General features: G+C 37.9%; 1 protein-coding gene across 3 annotated transcripts in view; it reads right to left on the bottom strand.

The window, feature by feature from the left end:
* Positions 1 to 15,768, bottom strand: part of SPOCK3 (SPARC (osteonectin), cwcv and kazal like domains proteoglycan 3) — a 491,467-nt gene extending 475,699 nt beyond the window's left edge. Inside the window, exons 1-2 of one of the 3 annotated variants that reach the window (XM_047857662.1) lie at positions 15,642 to 15,768; positions 15,166 to 15,354 (exon numbers count right to left, since the gene is read on the bottom strand). In XM_047857662.1, coding sequence (XP_047713618.1) covers positions 15,166 to 15,354 — 189 coding nt within the window. In that variant the 5' untranslated portion in view covers positions 15,642 to 15,768. Of the gene's footprint in view, positions 1 to 15,165; positions 15,355 to 15,557 lie in introns of all 3 variants that reach the window. The other 2 variants (XM_047857660.1, XM_047857661.1) reach the window with 2 other exon arrangements.
* Between the last annotated feature and the right edge of the window lie 728 nt (positions 15,769 to 16,496).

Genomic DNA, 16,496 nt, shown 5'->3' with positions numbered 1-16,496 from the left:
CTCTCTCTCCCTCTCCCTGTCTCTCAAAAATAAAATAAACATTAAAGGGGGGGAAAAAGTCAGCAAATTGCTTTTAACTCAGAAATGACTGTGTGTGAACAGCCAAATAACTGTCCCAGATTCCCAAGGACGTTACCTTTGCCTTCGATGATGTTTGATGTTGTACCTTAATCTTATCTTGGTGCTAAGGGTACCAAGAGTAATATCAGAGGTACTTTTGTCACCTTTGGGACTGGTGGCAAGCTTCTTTTAGTGCTCTCCCAAATCCACACGTCGGAGCAAACAGCGTGCGTAAAGGGACACTCATTCTAAGAATAAACACAAGACTCTGGGCGGCAAAAGCCAGGTGGCTTTCTGCTATTCAGAGCAAACAGAGCAATTCTGAAATTAGATTTCCAGATCTCATTCACTGATATAAATGCTGTGGTTTTCAATGATATTTAAAACTTGATGCATGGCATACATTCAAAATTAAATTCTTTTTCAAGTATGTCTTATTCCCCAAAGATGTTGTGGGGTGTTTTCCCCTATACTTACTACTAATTTGCTACTTGAATTAAACATGTCATTTTCCACTGGCAATGTTCCCACGTTTAAAAGACACACACACAAAAAAAAAATTAGGAAAATACGTAGAATTAAAAAAAAAAACATAAAACTTTCGATTCTGAAACAAATAATTTCAAATGACAGTAACATCAGTCAGCAAAGTTGACATGTTTAATCAACAAGAAACTCTGGGAATAATATACTAAAATGTGTTGATGTATGTAAAAACATTACTTTGCCTAAGGTTACTTTGAAACTTCACAGCTTCCAAACTAGCACTTCTTCAGTTATCAGTGTGAAAATATGCCTTGATTCACGTAGTTTCAGTAGGTGTAATAGTTATTTAAAACCATAAAATATATAACATCTTAGCTCCAAGAAATTACATTTCATGTCTAAGAAAATTTTCTTAGGTAATCCTAGGTCAATGCTTGTTGATACAATGTTCTAGAAAAGTTTTGCCTCAAGGAATGTTCCTTTTAGATGAATCTGGCTGCCTCCCGGACATTTGCGGAGAATATCAGATGTTGTCAAGGGCACCTTAGACAATCTTAGTGGAAGACTAGGAGGTTGCCTATAATTTCATACTATACTGTATGCCATGAAAGGCCTATAAATATTCTCCTGATATTCTAAAACTGGTTCTTCAGCAGATGCTAATACCATGTGCCAAAGCAATTAGCAAGCTCATATTTCAGAGTATCCTGCCTAGAGTACCCTATGTAAATATTTTGAAAGTCACAAAGTGGCCTGATGATAGAAAAGTAAAAGAGAGCTGTGAGGTAGAGACTATCAAATTACTATATTAGGAGCTATAGCTAGTAAGCATTTTACCATATTCAGGAAGATAAGGCCCTGTAATGTTTTATATATTTGGAGACCCAATTAAATTAAGTTCTTGCATTTTTAGTCCCTCTCCTTCTTTCAATCCTGCTAAATAATGGGCCTTTCCTTATGCTAAGAATAAAAAAACCTACAGAATTATCTAGAACACCGAACATGTTCCAAAACTGACCAGATACATTTATTTTAATTTTTTATCAGAGACTATTTCACATAAATATTAATTATAATATAAATTAGCCATTTATTTCACATAAATATTTAGTGTAAAATTTAGCATCAAATAAGTTCACTATTACCTAACTTTAATCGGTACAAAACAGGGAAATCACTGAATTTTATTCACTCCATATTTTCTTCAGTCTGGCATCTAATTAATTTCACTCTTGTACTACAAAACTCTAAAAACACAAGAGTCTGCTTTCAGTGAAATAGTTCATACTTAATAAATTTAATGAATTTTAGATTGAAAAGTCTCTAGATTATATGTAAACAACAAAATTATTTTAAACGTTAGACACACAATAATCTATCTTATATATGATGCAATTTCATTTCTTTTTAAGCCAACAGAATTGCAACAATCTTTGATATTCAACATGGAGCACATAGAAAAATAAGTGATCTACTATGGACTGAAATTGGTAGGCTGCCTCAGCACCCATTCAGTACTGATTACACTTGATTGTATATGATAATAATTTGTGAATTCTTGGTATTGAATTGTAAGAAATAATACCTTTTCCTTTTCTACTTTTATCTACTTTGAAAATAAATCCACAACTGTAATGGGTGGAATTTAGGCTCAATGATGCCTAACAGTTTCCAAAGATATTTTAGTTATAAGCCAAACAATACCTATTGTAAGAACACTTAGTATTCCTTTTAACAGCCACTTCTGCCTACCTAAGATATTCAGAATTTCATTGTGATATCAAAAAGAAAATCACTAATAAAAATGCAATAGTATGCAATTGTCATATTTAGTATGTCTATTGGAATAAACCTTATTCTTTGAACAATACTGTGTTATGCAACCACTGGCTTTCCATTCACTAATGTAACTTACTCTAAAATTAATGAGGGACAAGCTACTGGAAGTCAAGATACAATTATCAAATTATAATGAAATCACTGTCATTTTGTATAAGTGACCTTCCCTCAATAATCGTAATAAAAATTCCAAATCTTTATCAATTTATTTATCTAGCAGAAATGGAAATGAAGACAATTATTGTGACCATTTAAAACAACCAAATATAACATTTCAAAAGACAGAGAAACAATTGGAGTTGTCTGAAATGACTTATTTAAAGTGGCCAACAGTTAATAAATAAGAATAACAAACAAACATGATCTTTAGAGCTAAAGAAAGTAGATTCAAATTCCTTGGGCAGATTACTTAAATTTGTTGATATTAAGTGATCCCATTTGTAAAAGTAAATTGATAATGTCTACTTTTAAAGTTATTAAAAGATTATACCAAAAAATAAAAGCTCAATTGAAAAATGGGCAGTTCCTAAAAAAAAATTTAAATAGAATTATGATTTGATCCAGCAATCCCAATTCGGAGATATCAAAAAAAAAAAAAAATTGAAAGTAGGGCCTTGAAAAGATATTTACACACTCATGCTCATAGCAGCCTTTTTCACAATAGACAAGATGGAGAAGCGATCCGAGTGTCCATCAACAGACGAATGGATAAACAAATGTGATCTGTACGCACAATGGAATATTATCCAGCTATAAAAAGGAAGGAAAACCTGCCATTTGCAACAACATGGATGAACCTTGAGGGCTTTATGCTAAGTGAAATAAACCAGTCACAAAAAGAAAAACACTATATGATTCCACTTATATGAGTTCTCTAAAGTAGTCAAATTAACAGAAACAGAAAATACAATGGTGGTTGACAGATGCTGGGAGAAGGGAGAATGAGTTGTTTAATGGGTAGAGTTTCAGTTTTCCAAGATGAAAACATTCTGAAGATTGGGTATACAAAGGGGTGGATATACTTAACACTACTGAAATGTGTACTTAAAAAAGGATATAGTAAATGTTATGTAAGTCTTTTTACTACAATGAAAAATAAACTGCTTCTTAAAAATTATACTAATGGGATTATGTACTTAAAATTCCTGGACTATAACAGATACCTGAAAATAGTATTATACCCCAGAATGCATTACAGGACTGCATGTGAGGACAAGGTTGTGGAGCCAAAATGCCAGTACTAGACAGAACCCGACTGATACTATTGCCTGTGTAACTTTGCCTCAGTTTCCTCACCTACACACTGAGATAATAATTGTGCTTTCCTTATAGGATTGTTACTAATGAATATCTAAAAACTTACAATACTACTGGCATCCGATAAACTCTATGAAAATGCTTATTGTTGTGTTATTATCAATATCTAGACAAGGAATAATCTGTCATTACTTAATATATATTTAAATAAGTTTATTTATTTGTTCTTGAAAGAACAAATAGGCGGCACTAGCAGGAGAAGCAGAGAGAGAAGGCGAGAGAATCCCAAGCAGGCTCAGCACAGAGCCCAGTGCAGAGCCCGATCTCAAGAACTGTGAGATCATGACCTGCGCCAAAATCAAGAACCAGAAGCTTAACCAACTAAGCCACCCAGGCACCCCATACTATATATTTATTATAATTTATTTTATTTTAAATATTTGCCTCATTTGATATTTTGAATTAGTACATTTTTACCATTATACCCCCTCTATTTATGAGTAGAATTTTAAGAGTAGCTTATTCATACGAGGTATAAAAATTTATTCACTTAAATAATTTAAAAGCCATTGGCTTAGAGTAATACCTATTCAAAAATTACAATATTCTAGGGCACCTGGGTGACTCAGTCAGCTAAACATCCAAATCTTGATATCAGCTCAGATCATGATCTTGTTTGTGGTTGGTGAGTTGAGCCCCACAGTGGGCTCTATGCCCACAAGCTCATAGCCTGCTTGGGCTTCTCTCTCTCCCCCACTTCCCAGCAATCTTTTTTCTCATTTACATTATTTTTGGCATTTCAGTTGAGATACACACAAACACACACACACACACACACACACACACACACACACACAGATAGATACAGAGATGTAATCATTACATTAAGTTTTTTTTAATTTCAACATAATTAGCACAAATGGTTAGTTTTCAAAAATAAAATAAGGAAAATAGAGGATACCCATTATAAAAAATAATCTGGCCAAGTTTAAATGTAGTTTATTTTCCCTTGTATGTTCAAAAAACATAAAAATATGGTATTATTGAGAAAATACCAAAACCATCATCTGAAAAAAGGCACATTATCATACAGTTAATTCCTAAATTAATATAAAGAGCCTAAAAGAAGTGTATGGGGCAAAGAAAGACTGACCTATTTGCTACTTGCTATGTGACCGTGTGTAGAAAATATACATATATACTAAATTTAAGTTCCTTTTCTAATTTATGTCATTAATAAACCAAACTATCAAATATTAAACCTAACAAAATAATAAAAATCACATATTGCTGTAATGGCAAGAGACTTAATACTTTCTCTTGCATGTTTAACTAGTATAACTTTAAAAATGAGTATTTTTTCCAAGGAAGCAATCATGAAAATATAATATTGAATTTTATTTAATTATCCCTATTTTACAATAAGAACAATAATGCTGATTAAAAGTATACAAAGCACATAAACTACATATAAAAAGGAGTCTACCTCACTTAAATTGTAAAGATTTTTTTATTTTCGATTACTTTTAAAACTATATGCATGAAAGAAAAATAAATACCAAAGTTTTCAATTTGCAAGTATGAAGAAGTATTCAAAGCTCTCCTTTTTTTTTAATGGGTATTTATTTTTGAGAGAGAGAGAGAGAGAAAGAGAGAGAGAGAGAGAGAGACAGGTGCATGAGAGAGTGCAGGGGAGAGGCAGAGAGAAAGGGAGACAAAGAATCTGAAGCAGGATCCAGGCTCTGAGCTGTCAGCAAAGAGCCAGGTGCAGGGCTCCAAGGCACAAACAGCAGGATCATGACTTGAGCTGAAGTCCCACACTTAACCGACTGAGCCACCCAGGTGCCCCAAAGATCTCTTAATAATAATAATAAATAAATAAACTTAACAAAAGAGTATGATGCCCTATCTCTACTTATGATCCAGGCAAGGAGCTCAGCCCTCTCTGATGTCAAGAAACAAACTCTCTTTCTGGCAAATCTTACTTGGTACAGTTTCTATCTCCTAACTCTCCCAGAAATGCTAATGCTGAAGAGATTATTTTCTTTGCTTCCAGGACTAGGAGTTGCATGAATTCGGTAATGGCATCATTTCTACTATTATTCCAGGGAAAGGTACTTCACATCAACCATACTTGTCTTTTCTTTTTTTCTGCATCAGAGTAAATACAACCTTGTAGAGAGAGTATTCTATCTTCCAACTAAGAGGAGTGACAAATTCTAATTCCTTCCCACCAATTACATTACCTACCTGGACCTATGACCAAAGATCCATAACTTAAAAAGAAAAAAAGAGGGGCGCCTGGGTGGCGCAGTCGGTTAAGCGTCCGACTTCAGCCAGGTCACGATCTCGCGGTCCGGGAGTTCGAGCCCCGCGTCAGGCTCTGGGCTGATGGCTCAGAGCCTGGAGCCTGTTTCCGATTCTGTGTCTCCCTCTCTCTCTGCCCCTTCCCCATTCATGCTCTGTCTCTCTCTGTCCCAAAAATAAATAAACGTTGAAAAAAAAAAAAAAAAAAAAAGAAAGAAAAAAAGATAAAGGTTTCACAGAAGACAATGCTAAATGATTTCACTATGAAGTAGGACTTGCCATCAGATGAAGGCTCTCCTTAAAAACATATGTGGATGCTCTTCTTTGGTCTGACCTCCAACATTTCCTCCTAGACATCGGCAGACTACTACTCCCTCAAGGGCCTATATCCAGAACCTTAAATGCTGGATGCTCCAGTTCTATCTTGAACAGAGGATAGAGGGATAATCTGAAATTAGGGAGGGAACAAGACAGAAGGCAAGGCAAACAATTAATGGTAAATGACAAAAATTCCTTTCCATGGGCACAGGGAATAATTTCAAGAGATATTTAGATGGATGAAACAGATATTTAGAAGGATGAAGCCAATGTTTTCCTTCCAGTATCCAGCTGTGCCTTCTTTCTTTTATTGTTAATCCTTTCCCATTAGACATGACATTCCCCTGCCTCCCTTTTGGCCAGGTATAGCCATGTCACTGAGTTCAGGTCAGTGAGATACACACAGAAGTAATGTGGAACAACTGCCAGGTAACTTACAGGGTAATTGCATGTCCTGGACTTTGTCTTAAACCCTTCCTGCTGGATAGGAAATGATAACTGATGATAGAGAACACTGAGGGAATAACCCTGAAAGTTCAGGCCTGGAAAACTCATTTCGTCAAGCCCATCTCAACCTTTACGTGGTCGGGAAATAAAATTCTATCTTAATTCAGGCATGTTGTTTCAGGGCCTCCATTTAGCAAGAACTTCACCTATTTTTAACCAAGGCATTGGCAATTGTAACTGAGGCAGAAGTTAATGAAATAAATCTAGACTATCTGTGAAATATCTGGATCCAGCCACACACACAGCCATTAAATGAAGCACAGTAGTTGAAAAAGAGGGAGATATTGGTGTTTAATATGACATAGTAGGCAGATAAAAATATTTAAAGACTTTAGAGCAAAAATTTATGTGGTCAAGGAGAAACTATCGGAAAAGAACTGGATGAATTGGCAGAGGGAGTGCCAAGAGCCATATAATTACCATCTACTGTTACCACTCTAAAATTGAACTTGACAGTTTGGCACAGAATTTCCATTTTAGTGCACTTTGAAACTTATGGACTAAACCAGTTTTGTACTTGAAGCCTTATATTTTATATAAAATTCAATTTTCATTCATATTACAAAACTGGGCTAACAGTGGTCAGAAATGGAAATGGTCAATAAAAAACAATGCCGTTCTAAAAGCCTTTGCTTAAGGACTGTTCAGATGGCATTGCACACTTAATATAATGTTCCTTTATTTATTTAATATTTTTCTGACGCTAAGTCAGAGTCTGTCACTGGGATCATGCTAGGTGAACTGTTGGATTTTTGAGGGGGAAGAGACTACAATCTTTAACTGTAGAGAGTTCAGAGCCTAATAGGGAGCAGAATCTGTAAACTAAGAAAGGAAGAAAGAGTAGGAAAAAAAAAGAAAGGATTTTCATAAATGGGGAAAATGTATGTAAATACGCTAGGATTTCATAGAAGTTGAATGGCGTGTATAGAAAATTCACAGATCGGACTTTAGAAAATAAATACATAAAATATAATAAAATAATCTAGCCCAGATCGTGAAAACTGAAGTTGCATAAGAACATGAAATGTTAGTCTGAGTCAGAATCATGAGATCTAAAAGCGGTCTTATCATAGTCTTGTTGTAAGAGTAGGAAAATAGATGCTTCATAGCAGTACATGATGTTCTTTTTGTATGTTAGGTAAAAAGTTTAAGCATATAATCCCAAACAAGCTGCTGACTTCCCATAAGAACCAGAAAGGCACACAGTGACCACACATACAACAGCAAAGGAGATTGTGTTTGTAAATTGTGAGATGTGGAAAAACTTCACTGGGGGAAAAAACAAACAAACAAACAAACAAAAAAACCCTAAAACATGTCTTAACAACATTTTAGAGGGAGTGCCTATTTTCTAATTAGCATGTAAAAATATCTATAATGCAATATATAATCACTTCGGTTTTATGATTATTTCATCTATTACTTATTTGAAGGAATACACACTTAAAGCATATGTGTAATACGTATATATTTACGCATACACCTGTATATACATGCATATAAATGTGTAACGCATACACACACACACACACACACACACACACACACAAAGTAATTTATTTCTCATTTCACTTGGTTATACTTTCCTAATTCTTCACTAGAAACTATGAGAGCTGGAGAGTTAAAGTGTTGTGTACTTCCCTATAATTTCCCATGGCAAAACAACTAAATTTTGCCTGATAAGGTGATACAGTTGTACCTGACAGTCCTTTTTCAGAAATCAGTAAATCAGTGGGTATTTTCAGCCCTGCCTTCCTCCTGTGACGTCTGACTTGACAAAACCAATCTTGAATCCTGACTGGTGAGTATGGCAGTGATGGTGGTGGGGGTGGGTGGGTAGGTTAAGAAATAGGGTGTGGAGGCTGTACTAGGATAGGGAAAAGATAGAGGGAAAGATTAGGACCTGCGGTCCCTGGGTGGGAAAAAACACATATTTTAGAACAATGCTGGGAGTGTCTGACCACAGCAAACCCCCTCAGGCATAGTGTTCCTTTTAAGAATGTAACAGACACCACTCATTCCCCATCAGTCTCCCTTCAGGAATTGGACAAAAGACCTGACTAAAAATAAGTAGTAGACCATAGAACTTAGGATCCCCAAGGAATGATCTATGGCCTTAGACCACCCCTCATAAATGGAATCAAGCCAATCAGGAATGGACAACCCAGTGCCCAGAGTCATCAAGTCAATAAGGGTGGGACCTGAGAAGGAATGAGGGGGTAGTGCTGACCAGAACCTTATAAAACAAAGACCCTGGCCTCTAGTGGTGGGTATTCACTTTCCAATGCCCCCCTCTCTGTAAAAGAGAGCTTTCCTACTATTCTTCCTTTCTGATCTTACACTTTAATACACTTTTGTCTGCTGCTCATTTTGTATCCACCTCTTCATTCTTCATTCTTCAAAGCGGTGAGACAACCATCCCCGGCTTTTGAGGTAAAGAATTCTTCCAACAGTACCACAACCATTGCTTGACTAGGACTCAGATGACATGGGTAGGGGTCAGGATGCTGCATGGAGCTAGCCCTTTGCTGCCCTAGTAGCCCCATAATAATCTTCCAAAACTGCCTATTGCTTCTCTTACAGTCAATTGCCTCTCTAATGACTAAATCCTCTAATGATTTAAACAATACGAGTAATAGTCAAATATAAAAATATCACATGCTATAGTCTTTACCAAGTCTGCTCTGCAAATATGTGCACTATATATACACCACATACAATTTCACAGATTTGTAAACATGGTGTGGCCCACAGTCATCAAAAGATCAAAAGAAAAAAAAGAAAAAGATCACAAGAAAGCCAGCAAAACACTTGTGAGAATGCAACAAATTAACTGTGAAGAATTCCCAAGGACAGCCTACGTGCCGCACTGTGAGAAAATATAGGTAATGTTTACCATAGTTAAAAATATCTTTTCATAGTGAAAAACACCAAAAATGTCCTTTTTTTAAAGTCAGAATTAGGTGTTCATTATTGAAAAGTATTCCTGAACAAAGACAGCAGCAGTTTAATTTGTTCGATTTCTCCAATTATTAATAATTGTTTTTGTTATATATTGTTGAAAAGCCACACAGCAAAGTTTTCCTTCCTACTATTAACATTCCCCAGAAGTATTCATTTCACAATGCATATGAAGATGAAATCATCATATTGCACACCTTAAATATACACAACTTTTGTCAATTATATGTCAATTAAGAAAGTTAATTTCAGGAAAAGGTACCACGAAGGAGAAGCCGTCAGTGCTAAAGGTATGCTGGCTTCTCAGGAAATCCGAGGGTGTATCACAAATCTAAAGAAAGCACTGACAGTATTCTTTAAAGGTTCTCATTGTTTCAATTGTAAGACCTTTTAAAGCAACGAAATACTTTGGAGTAGGTCTAGAAAGCAATTGTTCATTTACCAACTAACAGCAGTAAAAGTTGATAGACTCTCAGGGGGCTTTACTCCGCTACAGCCACTAAGTGGCAGGAAATATCCCTCCCCATCAGCCATTATCTCTCAAATAATCTGTACATTCTACTAAAATGAAACCTCAACTCAGATGAGAAAAGAAAGAGAAAGAAGTTAAGAAAGGTTACCATCCTACTCAATACATCCAAATCAAGCATTTTGAAAGTCAACTTATAATTTGAGTGCCTCTGAGACATGTAAACCTATATTTTACATGTTCACTTTACATGTCCTTTAACTTACGGTTGAATTTCTAAAGTCAAATTGTAAGACTTTATTATTGCTTTCAACATATCTGAAGGGTATTAAAAACTACTTAAGCGATAAGGGTACCCTGAAGTTGACTGTGGATTTTGCAATAAGAATGGCAACCATTTCTTAAAACAATGTTCAGTGTGACCCCTAGGTTTTTATCTGTTTTCTTAAGGTGATGAGGTTGTGGTTATGATTTTAAGACTCTCTTTTAGAGCAGATTAGGTTCACAGAAAAATTGAGAGTCCCGAGACTTCCCATATACCTCATGCTACCACAAAAGCATAACCCTCATTATCAACATCCCCCCGCCCCAGAGTGCTACATTTGTTACAATAGATGAATGGACACTGACACGTCGTAGTCACCCAAAAGTCCATACTTTACCTTAGAGTTTACTCTTGGAGCTGTGCTTTCTATGGGTTCAGACAAATGTATAATGATATGTATTCATCATTATACAAATACACAGAGTATTTTCACTGCCCTAGAAATCTGTGCTCCACCTATTCAACTTTCCTCCTACCCACTATCCCCCACTCCCAGGCATTTTTATCGAAAAAGAAAACTAACCGAGAAGTATTTGAATTTCAACGTATGGGTACAAGTCTGATTTCATTGTGTGAATTCTTTGTAATTCGTGTGGCCATCATTGCTTCTTATGCTACATTTTTATTATATTGCTTCCAACATATAGTATCTTTTCTGTCATTCTTAATTACAATATGTACTTTGGTGAAATAGTATTTAAGAATGATTATTTTATTATATCATTCATTATCAACTAATTCATTGGTTTCCAAATTTCATACTCATTTATTATGTGATTAAAGGTATAATTTAATTGACTTATAAAACATAAATATTTGAATATGCAGTATATGGGCCATTTGATTCATGAGCTGATAATTCTGTTTTCTTATAATGATCCTGACTTTCAATGTTCCTAACAGGCATGTAAATATTATATATGCAAGAATGGAGTGAGGGAATTCCTTACACCTGTTCTTGGTAAACGTAGTATTTCCACAATTCTCCCACTGGGGAATCCTGTGTTCTTGATTTTACCACTACTCTCCAGAACTAAAAAAAATAGCAAATGCCTTGTAACCAGTGTATCTTCTAAATATATCCTGTTGTTGAAAGTTTCTGTTGTTTGCTTTATTTTCAAATCACATAATTATTCCCTAAACATTACATTCTGGTTCTATCTACTATACTTATTTTCAAATTAGTTGACTTTTCTACACCTTTAAAAAGTTAAACTTTAATTTTCCCTAAAATATAGAAGTTAGAACATCCACAGGAATTTTTACTCTAACAACCAAATACATTAATGATTTTTAAAAGGACAAAAGTTCTCTGTCTATATAATGACATTCTGTACACTTTAAAGGGCAACAAAACTTTATTCAAAGAGCACTGCTAGTAGAAAGTAGTCAAAATTATTTGAAGTTTCTTCTATGTTAAGCTTGCCTTTGGTTTATTATTTCTCTGTGATTTATATTGAGGAAATTGAGAAAAATGTATCATCAATGGCAGTGCTTCCGATGTTCATCTATTCTCACATAATACTTCCTATCAATGTTCCTTATTCTTAAAGCTTAATTATATATATAACATATAGTTGTATCTATTACATATAATGTATAAAAAGTACATTTATCTTAAAAATCATTCAATTAAAATATAATAATGGATTATGTTTTCAAATACTATTCAAAGTAGTTTTCAAATATAATTGAAAAGAACAGTTAGTTCAGGGGCGCCTGGGTGGTTCAGTCCATTAAGTGTCCGGCTTCGGCTCAGTCATGATCTCATGGTTCATGGGTTCAAGCCCCAGGTCGGGGTCTGTGCTGACAGCTTAGTCAGAGCCTGGAGCCTGCTTCTGATTCTGTGTGAGTCTCTCTCTCTGCCACTCCCCCACTCGTGCTCTCTCTCCCTCTCTCTCAAAAATAAATAAACATTACATTTTTTTAAAAAAGTTCAACTTCCATTTAGGAATTATTTATAAAATAATGTTGATTGTGTAAATTAACAAGAAGGTTAATTCTAGTATTACTTATGCTTAGGCATTCCAAAGCTTTTTTTGTAAATAAAATTCACTATATTTTTATGAAAGGAAAGCACTAAACAGAAGTACTTCAGTTAAATTGGATGATTTCCTTGTTTCTTTGCCTTCGTATAACCTAAGTGGCAAATCAACTACTTAAGACATCAATGCTGATGCAGAACATTTAAAGGCAGATTCATGTAGTACATGGGCTTCCAGATGAAAATGGATGAAAAAATAAACAATTCCTTAAAAGATACAGAAAAAAAAAAAAGTAAGTGAGCTCATGATTCCCAAAAAAGGCAAAAAAAAAAAAATCTGTAGATCAGCAGTGAGGTGGATTGTCTAACTAAGGATTCTATATTATGCATTCTGAGTTGCATTCTATATTCTATATAGTATAGAAGTAAGGATTCTATATTATGCATTCTGAGTCACACCATGGGCATACATTTTATCATGTTAATAATAAGCAACAGGTGGTTAAGGGGGAAAAAAAGATAGCACTTCTTTTCTCTATGCCCTCCTGAAGTTATCTTTACAAAAAGATAATGATCTTACTAAAATGGTTAATGCTAAAACTTGCTGTATTTTAAACAGATAATTATTATATTTTCATGTATTGCGTGTATTTCAAAACAGATATTTGCTAAAAATATTTCCATAAGTATTTTACTTAACTTTAACATACACTTTTGATGGATTTTTTTCCCCAGAGATCAAGTAAGAATAACTGAAAATACTATAGCAATAAAATGCTTTACTCTTTGTCTATAGAAGCTGGCTAAATGATTCCTGGAATATTTAATTATTTCAGGCAACTCAGCTTGCTTCCATAGTTTAAACCAAACACATTTACAAACTGTCCAAGTACAACTGGTGGCTCCAAATAATTCAATAAAGTAATTTGAATAAAGTCAGAGAATACTCAGTTCGAAAATATATTAAAGTTTTAAAATATATTTTAGAAAAGAAAGCCTAAAATTTATTTTAAAAGATTTTCAAGCACCCATTAAGAAATAAAATGTCATTATGCGAAGCACTGTTCAAACACTGAAAAATCTTCAATATTTTTTTTTCCAAACGAGAATATGATAAGCAGAAATTCTTCCCCAGGTTTAGAAATACCTCATTTGCTCTCTTGCTTTTTTGATTGTATTCAATATTAGCATAAACTTAAATAAAACAAATGTGTAAGGGATTTCACTTAGAAATAAAATGATGTTTAAGCTTTGTTCATCAAGAATATAAGACAAAACCCTTCATTAAGTATTATCATTATCATTACCATTTTTCATCCCAGCACCCATGCTTAGTATCAATGAGCTACATCTAATTTTGAAGTAAAAATGAGCGTTTCTTCGGGAATCCCTCTGCCAGAATCAGCTACGTGTTTTGGCTTTTCAGTTAACACAGGTCGGGGGGGGGGGGGTGGTCAGGAGAAGGGTTTAGGGGAGCCAAGATGAAAACTAATCTGTGCTTCCATTTATTTTCCCAAATCGTGACCGGGCGACAGCGGATGAAAGAAGTTAACTCATCTCCACGTAGGGCAGTGCAGATGGACTCCACGAGAATTCTCTGAAATGTCACAGTAAAGGTTGGCGATGTGTCTGTGAATCACTCTCACTTCCTTTCGGGCCTTCCGGGTTTTAAAGGGTGGGCTGGGGGCGGCGAACGACTGCCACTGCCCGGGCAGCGACCTCACTGGGACATCCAAGTTGAATGCGTGGAGGTGAACCGCGCTCCTGATGCCCGCGGCTCTCTCACTCGGCTCCATTCAGATCAGATGGGGGGGTGGGGGGCCGGGCGGGAATGACCGGCGAGTCACGGCCACTGGCTCCGCCGCCAACGAACGTCCCTAAACCAGCCTCGGTCTTAACCAGCCTCCAGGAAACTCCCCAGGGCAGCCTACAGTTTAACCCTTCCAGAGCTACCCCCTGCGAAGAAGTCCCTTTCCCCCTTCGCGACCCTCTCACCCGGCGGGTTTTACGGCAGTGATTCAATTCGGAATACAACGTTATCCAACGCACTGTAAACATGTTCCGTGTCAAAGTTAATGCCGAAGCACAAATCTGATCAGCAATTTTATGTCATCAAGAGCCGTTCAACTTCTGCCGACGGGCGCGGCCAAACAACCTCCCGCCCCTTGGAGAGCCGGCATTTATAAATCTTACATCTTCCTACCTCCTCCCTCAAATTCCTTAATGGACCATTAGTAACGGGATCGATCCTAGTTACTTTAGTAGCAAGCACTGCACAGCAAAGGCGCATCTGCCGTGTTTACTATTGCCAGAAACACCATTCAAAAGTTGGGAAGGTTGAGCCAGCACTTTGCAAACCTTTGGGGGCCGAGGGAGGTGGGGAGACACAGTGGGAGAGCGAAGAGGCAGGAGGCGAGCGGGAACCTGGTGAGACCCGAACTCCAGTGCACCGGCGAGCTCGCCGTCCCCTTGCACTAGCCAGGAGGGGTGCATCGGAACTGCCAACTTCTGCAGACCCTGAGCGCCGCCGCGTCTCCCCAAAGCCCTCGCCTCGGAAAACCGAGCCCACTGCCCACCCATCCCCAGCCGCCGCGGCCCCCGCCAGGGAGTAGCGCGCTCTTGTGCCCGGGGACGGGGGTGCGCAGCACTTACGTCTCGGAATTTGTTCCACTGTCCGACTTCCTTGTCATACTGAGAGATCGTGGTGAGCCATTGTTTATCGTCCAGAAAATTACCGCCGTCCGACCGCCCCCCGGCCGCAGCCACCGCCGCGGCAGCTGCGAGAGCCTGACTGCACCAAGCGGCTGCACACACACACAATACGGCTGACACCTTGAGCATCTGGGAAAGGAGACACAACCGGGGGGCCCGGGGGGGGGGGGGGGCAGTGTCAAAGAAGGGGTAAGAATACCGGGATACCCGGGAATGCATGCATCAGCGACAACAGGGGTAGAGGGAGGAGGAGACGAGCGGGGACGGAGTGCCCCCTCCCCGTAGGCTTTACCCCCCAACCCGCGCACTCACACACACGCAGACCCGCAGACCTGGGGGAGGAGAGGTGGGTATGAGGGAGGAAGCCCCAACCGCGGCAGCCCGAGGGGGCAAAAGAATGCTTCCAGGCACATCACCTTGTTGTGAGCCCGCACTGAGCTCGCAGCTCCTGCTGGAAACGCAGCCCGGCTCTGCCAACTCGCTGCTTTCAGGAGCTGCTGCACGCGCCGCTGTCTGGAGCGGTCCACTCAGCTCTCTGCGCCAGGCGCGCTCCCCGCATCTCCACCTCCCCCCGCGCGCTGTTCCCTCGCTTACTCCCTTGGCTTCACCCCTCCCTCCCCCAGCTCCTTTTTTATTTATTTTTTTTCTTTTTTCCCTTCCTCTCCCTTTTCCACCTCCTCCTATCCCACCTTCCTCTCTGGATCCGAGCTGCCGTGGACTCCTGATGCGACGGTCGGCTAAAGGCAGAGGATGCGGTAGCTCTTCGCCCAGGAATCCTTATCTGCTTTATAACCTCTCCCCTCCAGAAGAGGTTCTCATGTTCGCGAGACTGCCTGCACATTCTCTCTGCTCCTGGACCGATTTAACACGAAATATACTGTATCTCTCTTAGTTGCCTCGGCTCTGCGATTTCGAAGCTGGTCACTCAGACGTGGGAAATAAGATCTGAAGAAAACTTTATGCATCACCAAGCCAAGAATCCCTTGCACTTTAGGTCCTGAAAACCTCTTGGACTGAGCTCCACCCTAAGGCAAAGCCATAGCTGCAGGGTCTTGGGAGATGTGTTTAACACCGAAAATTTAAGGAAGGTTTGAGTGAACTTCTGGATTATGACAAATGGCAGACTTTTCACTCTTTAGTGGAAGTTCTTTTCTTTTTTTAAACAGAATCATGAGTGGGTAGGAAGTTTGAGTACACCTAAATTTTCCCCAAGCTGTAGATTATCGCCCCTTAAAAACTCATTGACAAGTGCATTTTATGCTCTAGGACCT

Source organism: Prionailurus viverrinus, chromosome B1, assembly GCF_022837055.1.
Source record: "Prionailurus viverrinus isolate Anna chromosome B1, UM_Priviv_1.0, whole genome shotgun sequence".
NCBI lineage: Eukaryota > Metazoa > Chordata > Mammalia > Carnivora > Felidae > Prionailurus > Prionailurus viverrinus.
The sequence above is the reverse complement of the archived record's forward strand: the minus strand, read 5'-3'. Positions and strand labels throughout refer to the sequence as shown.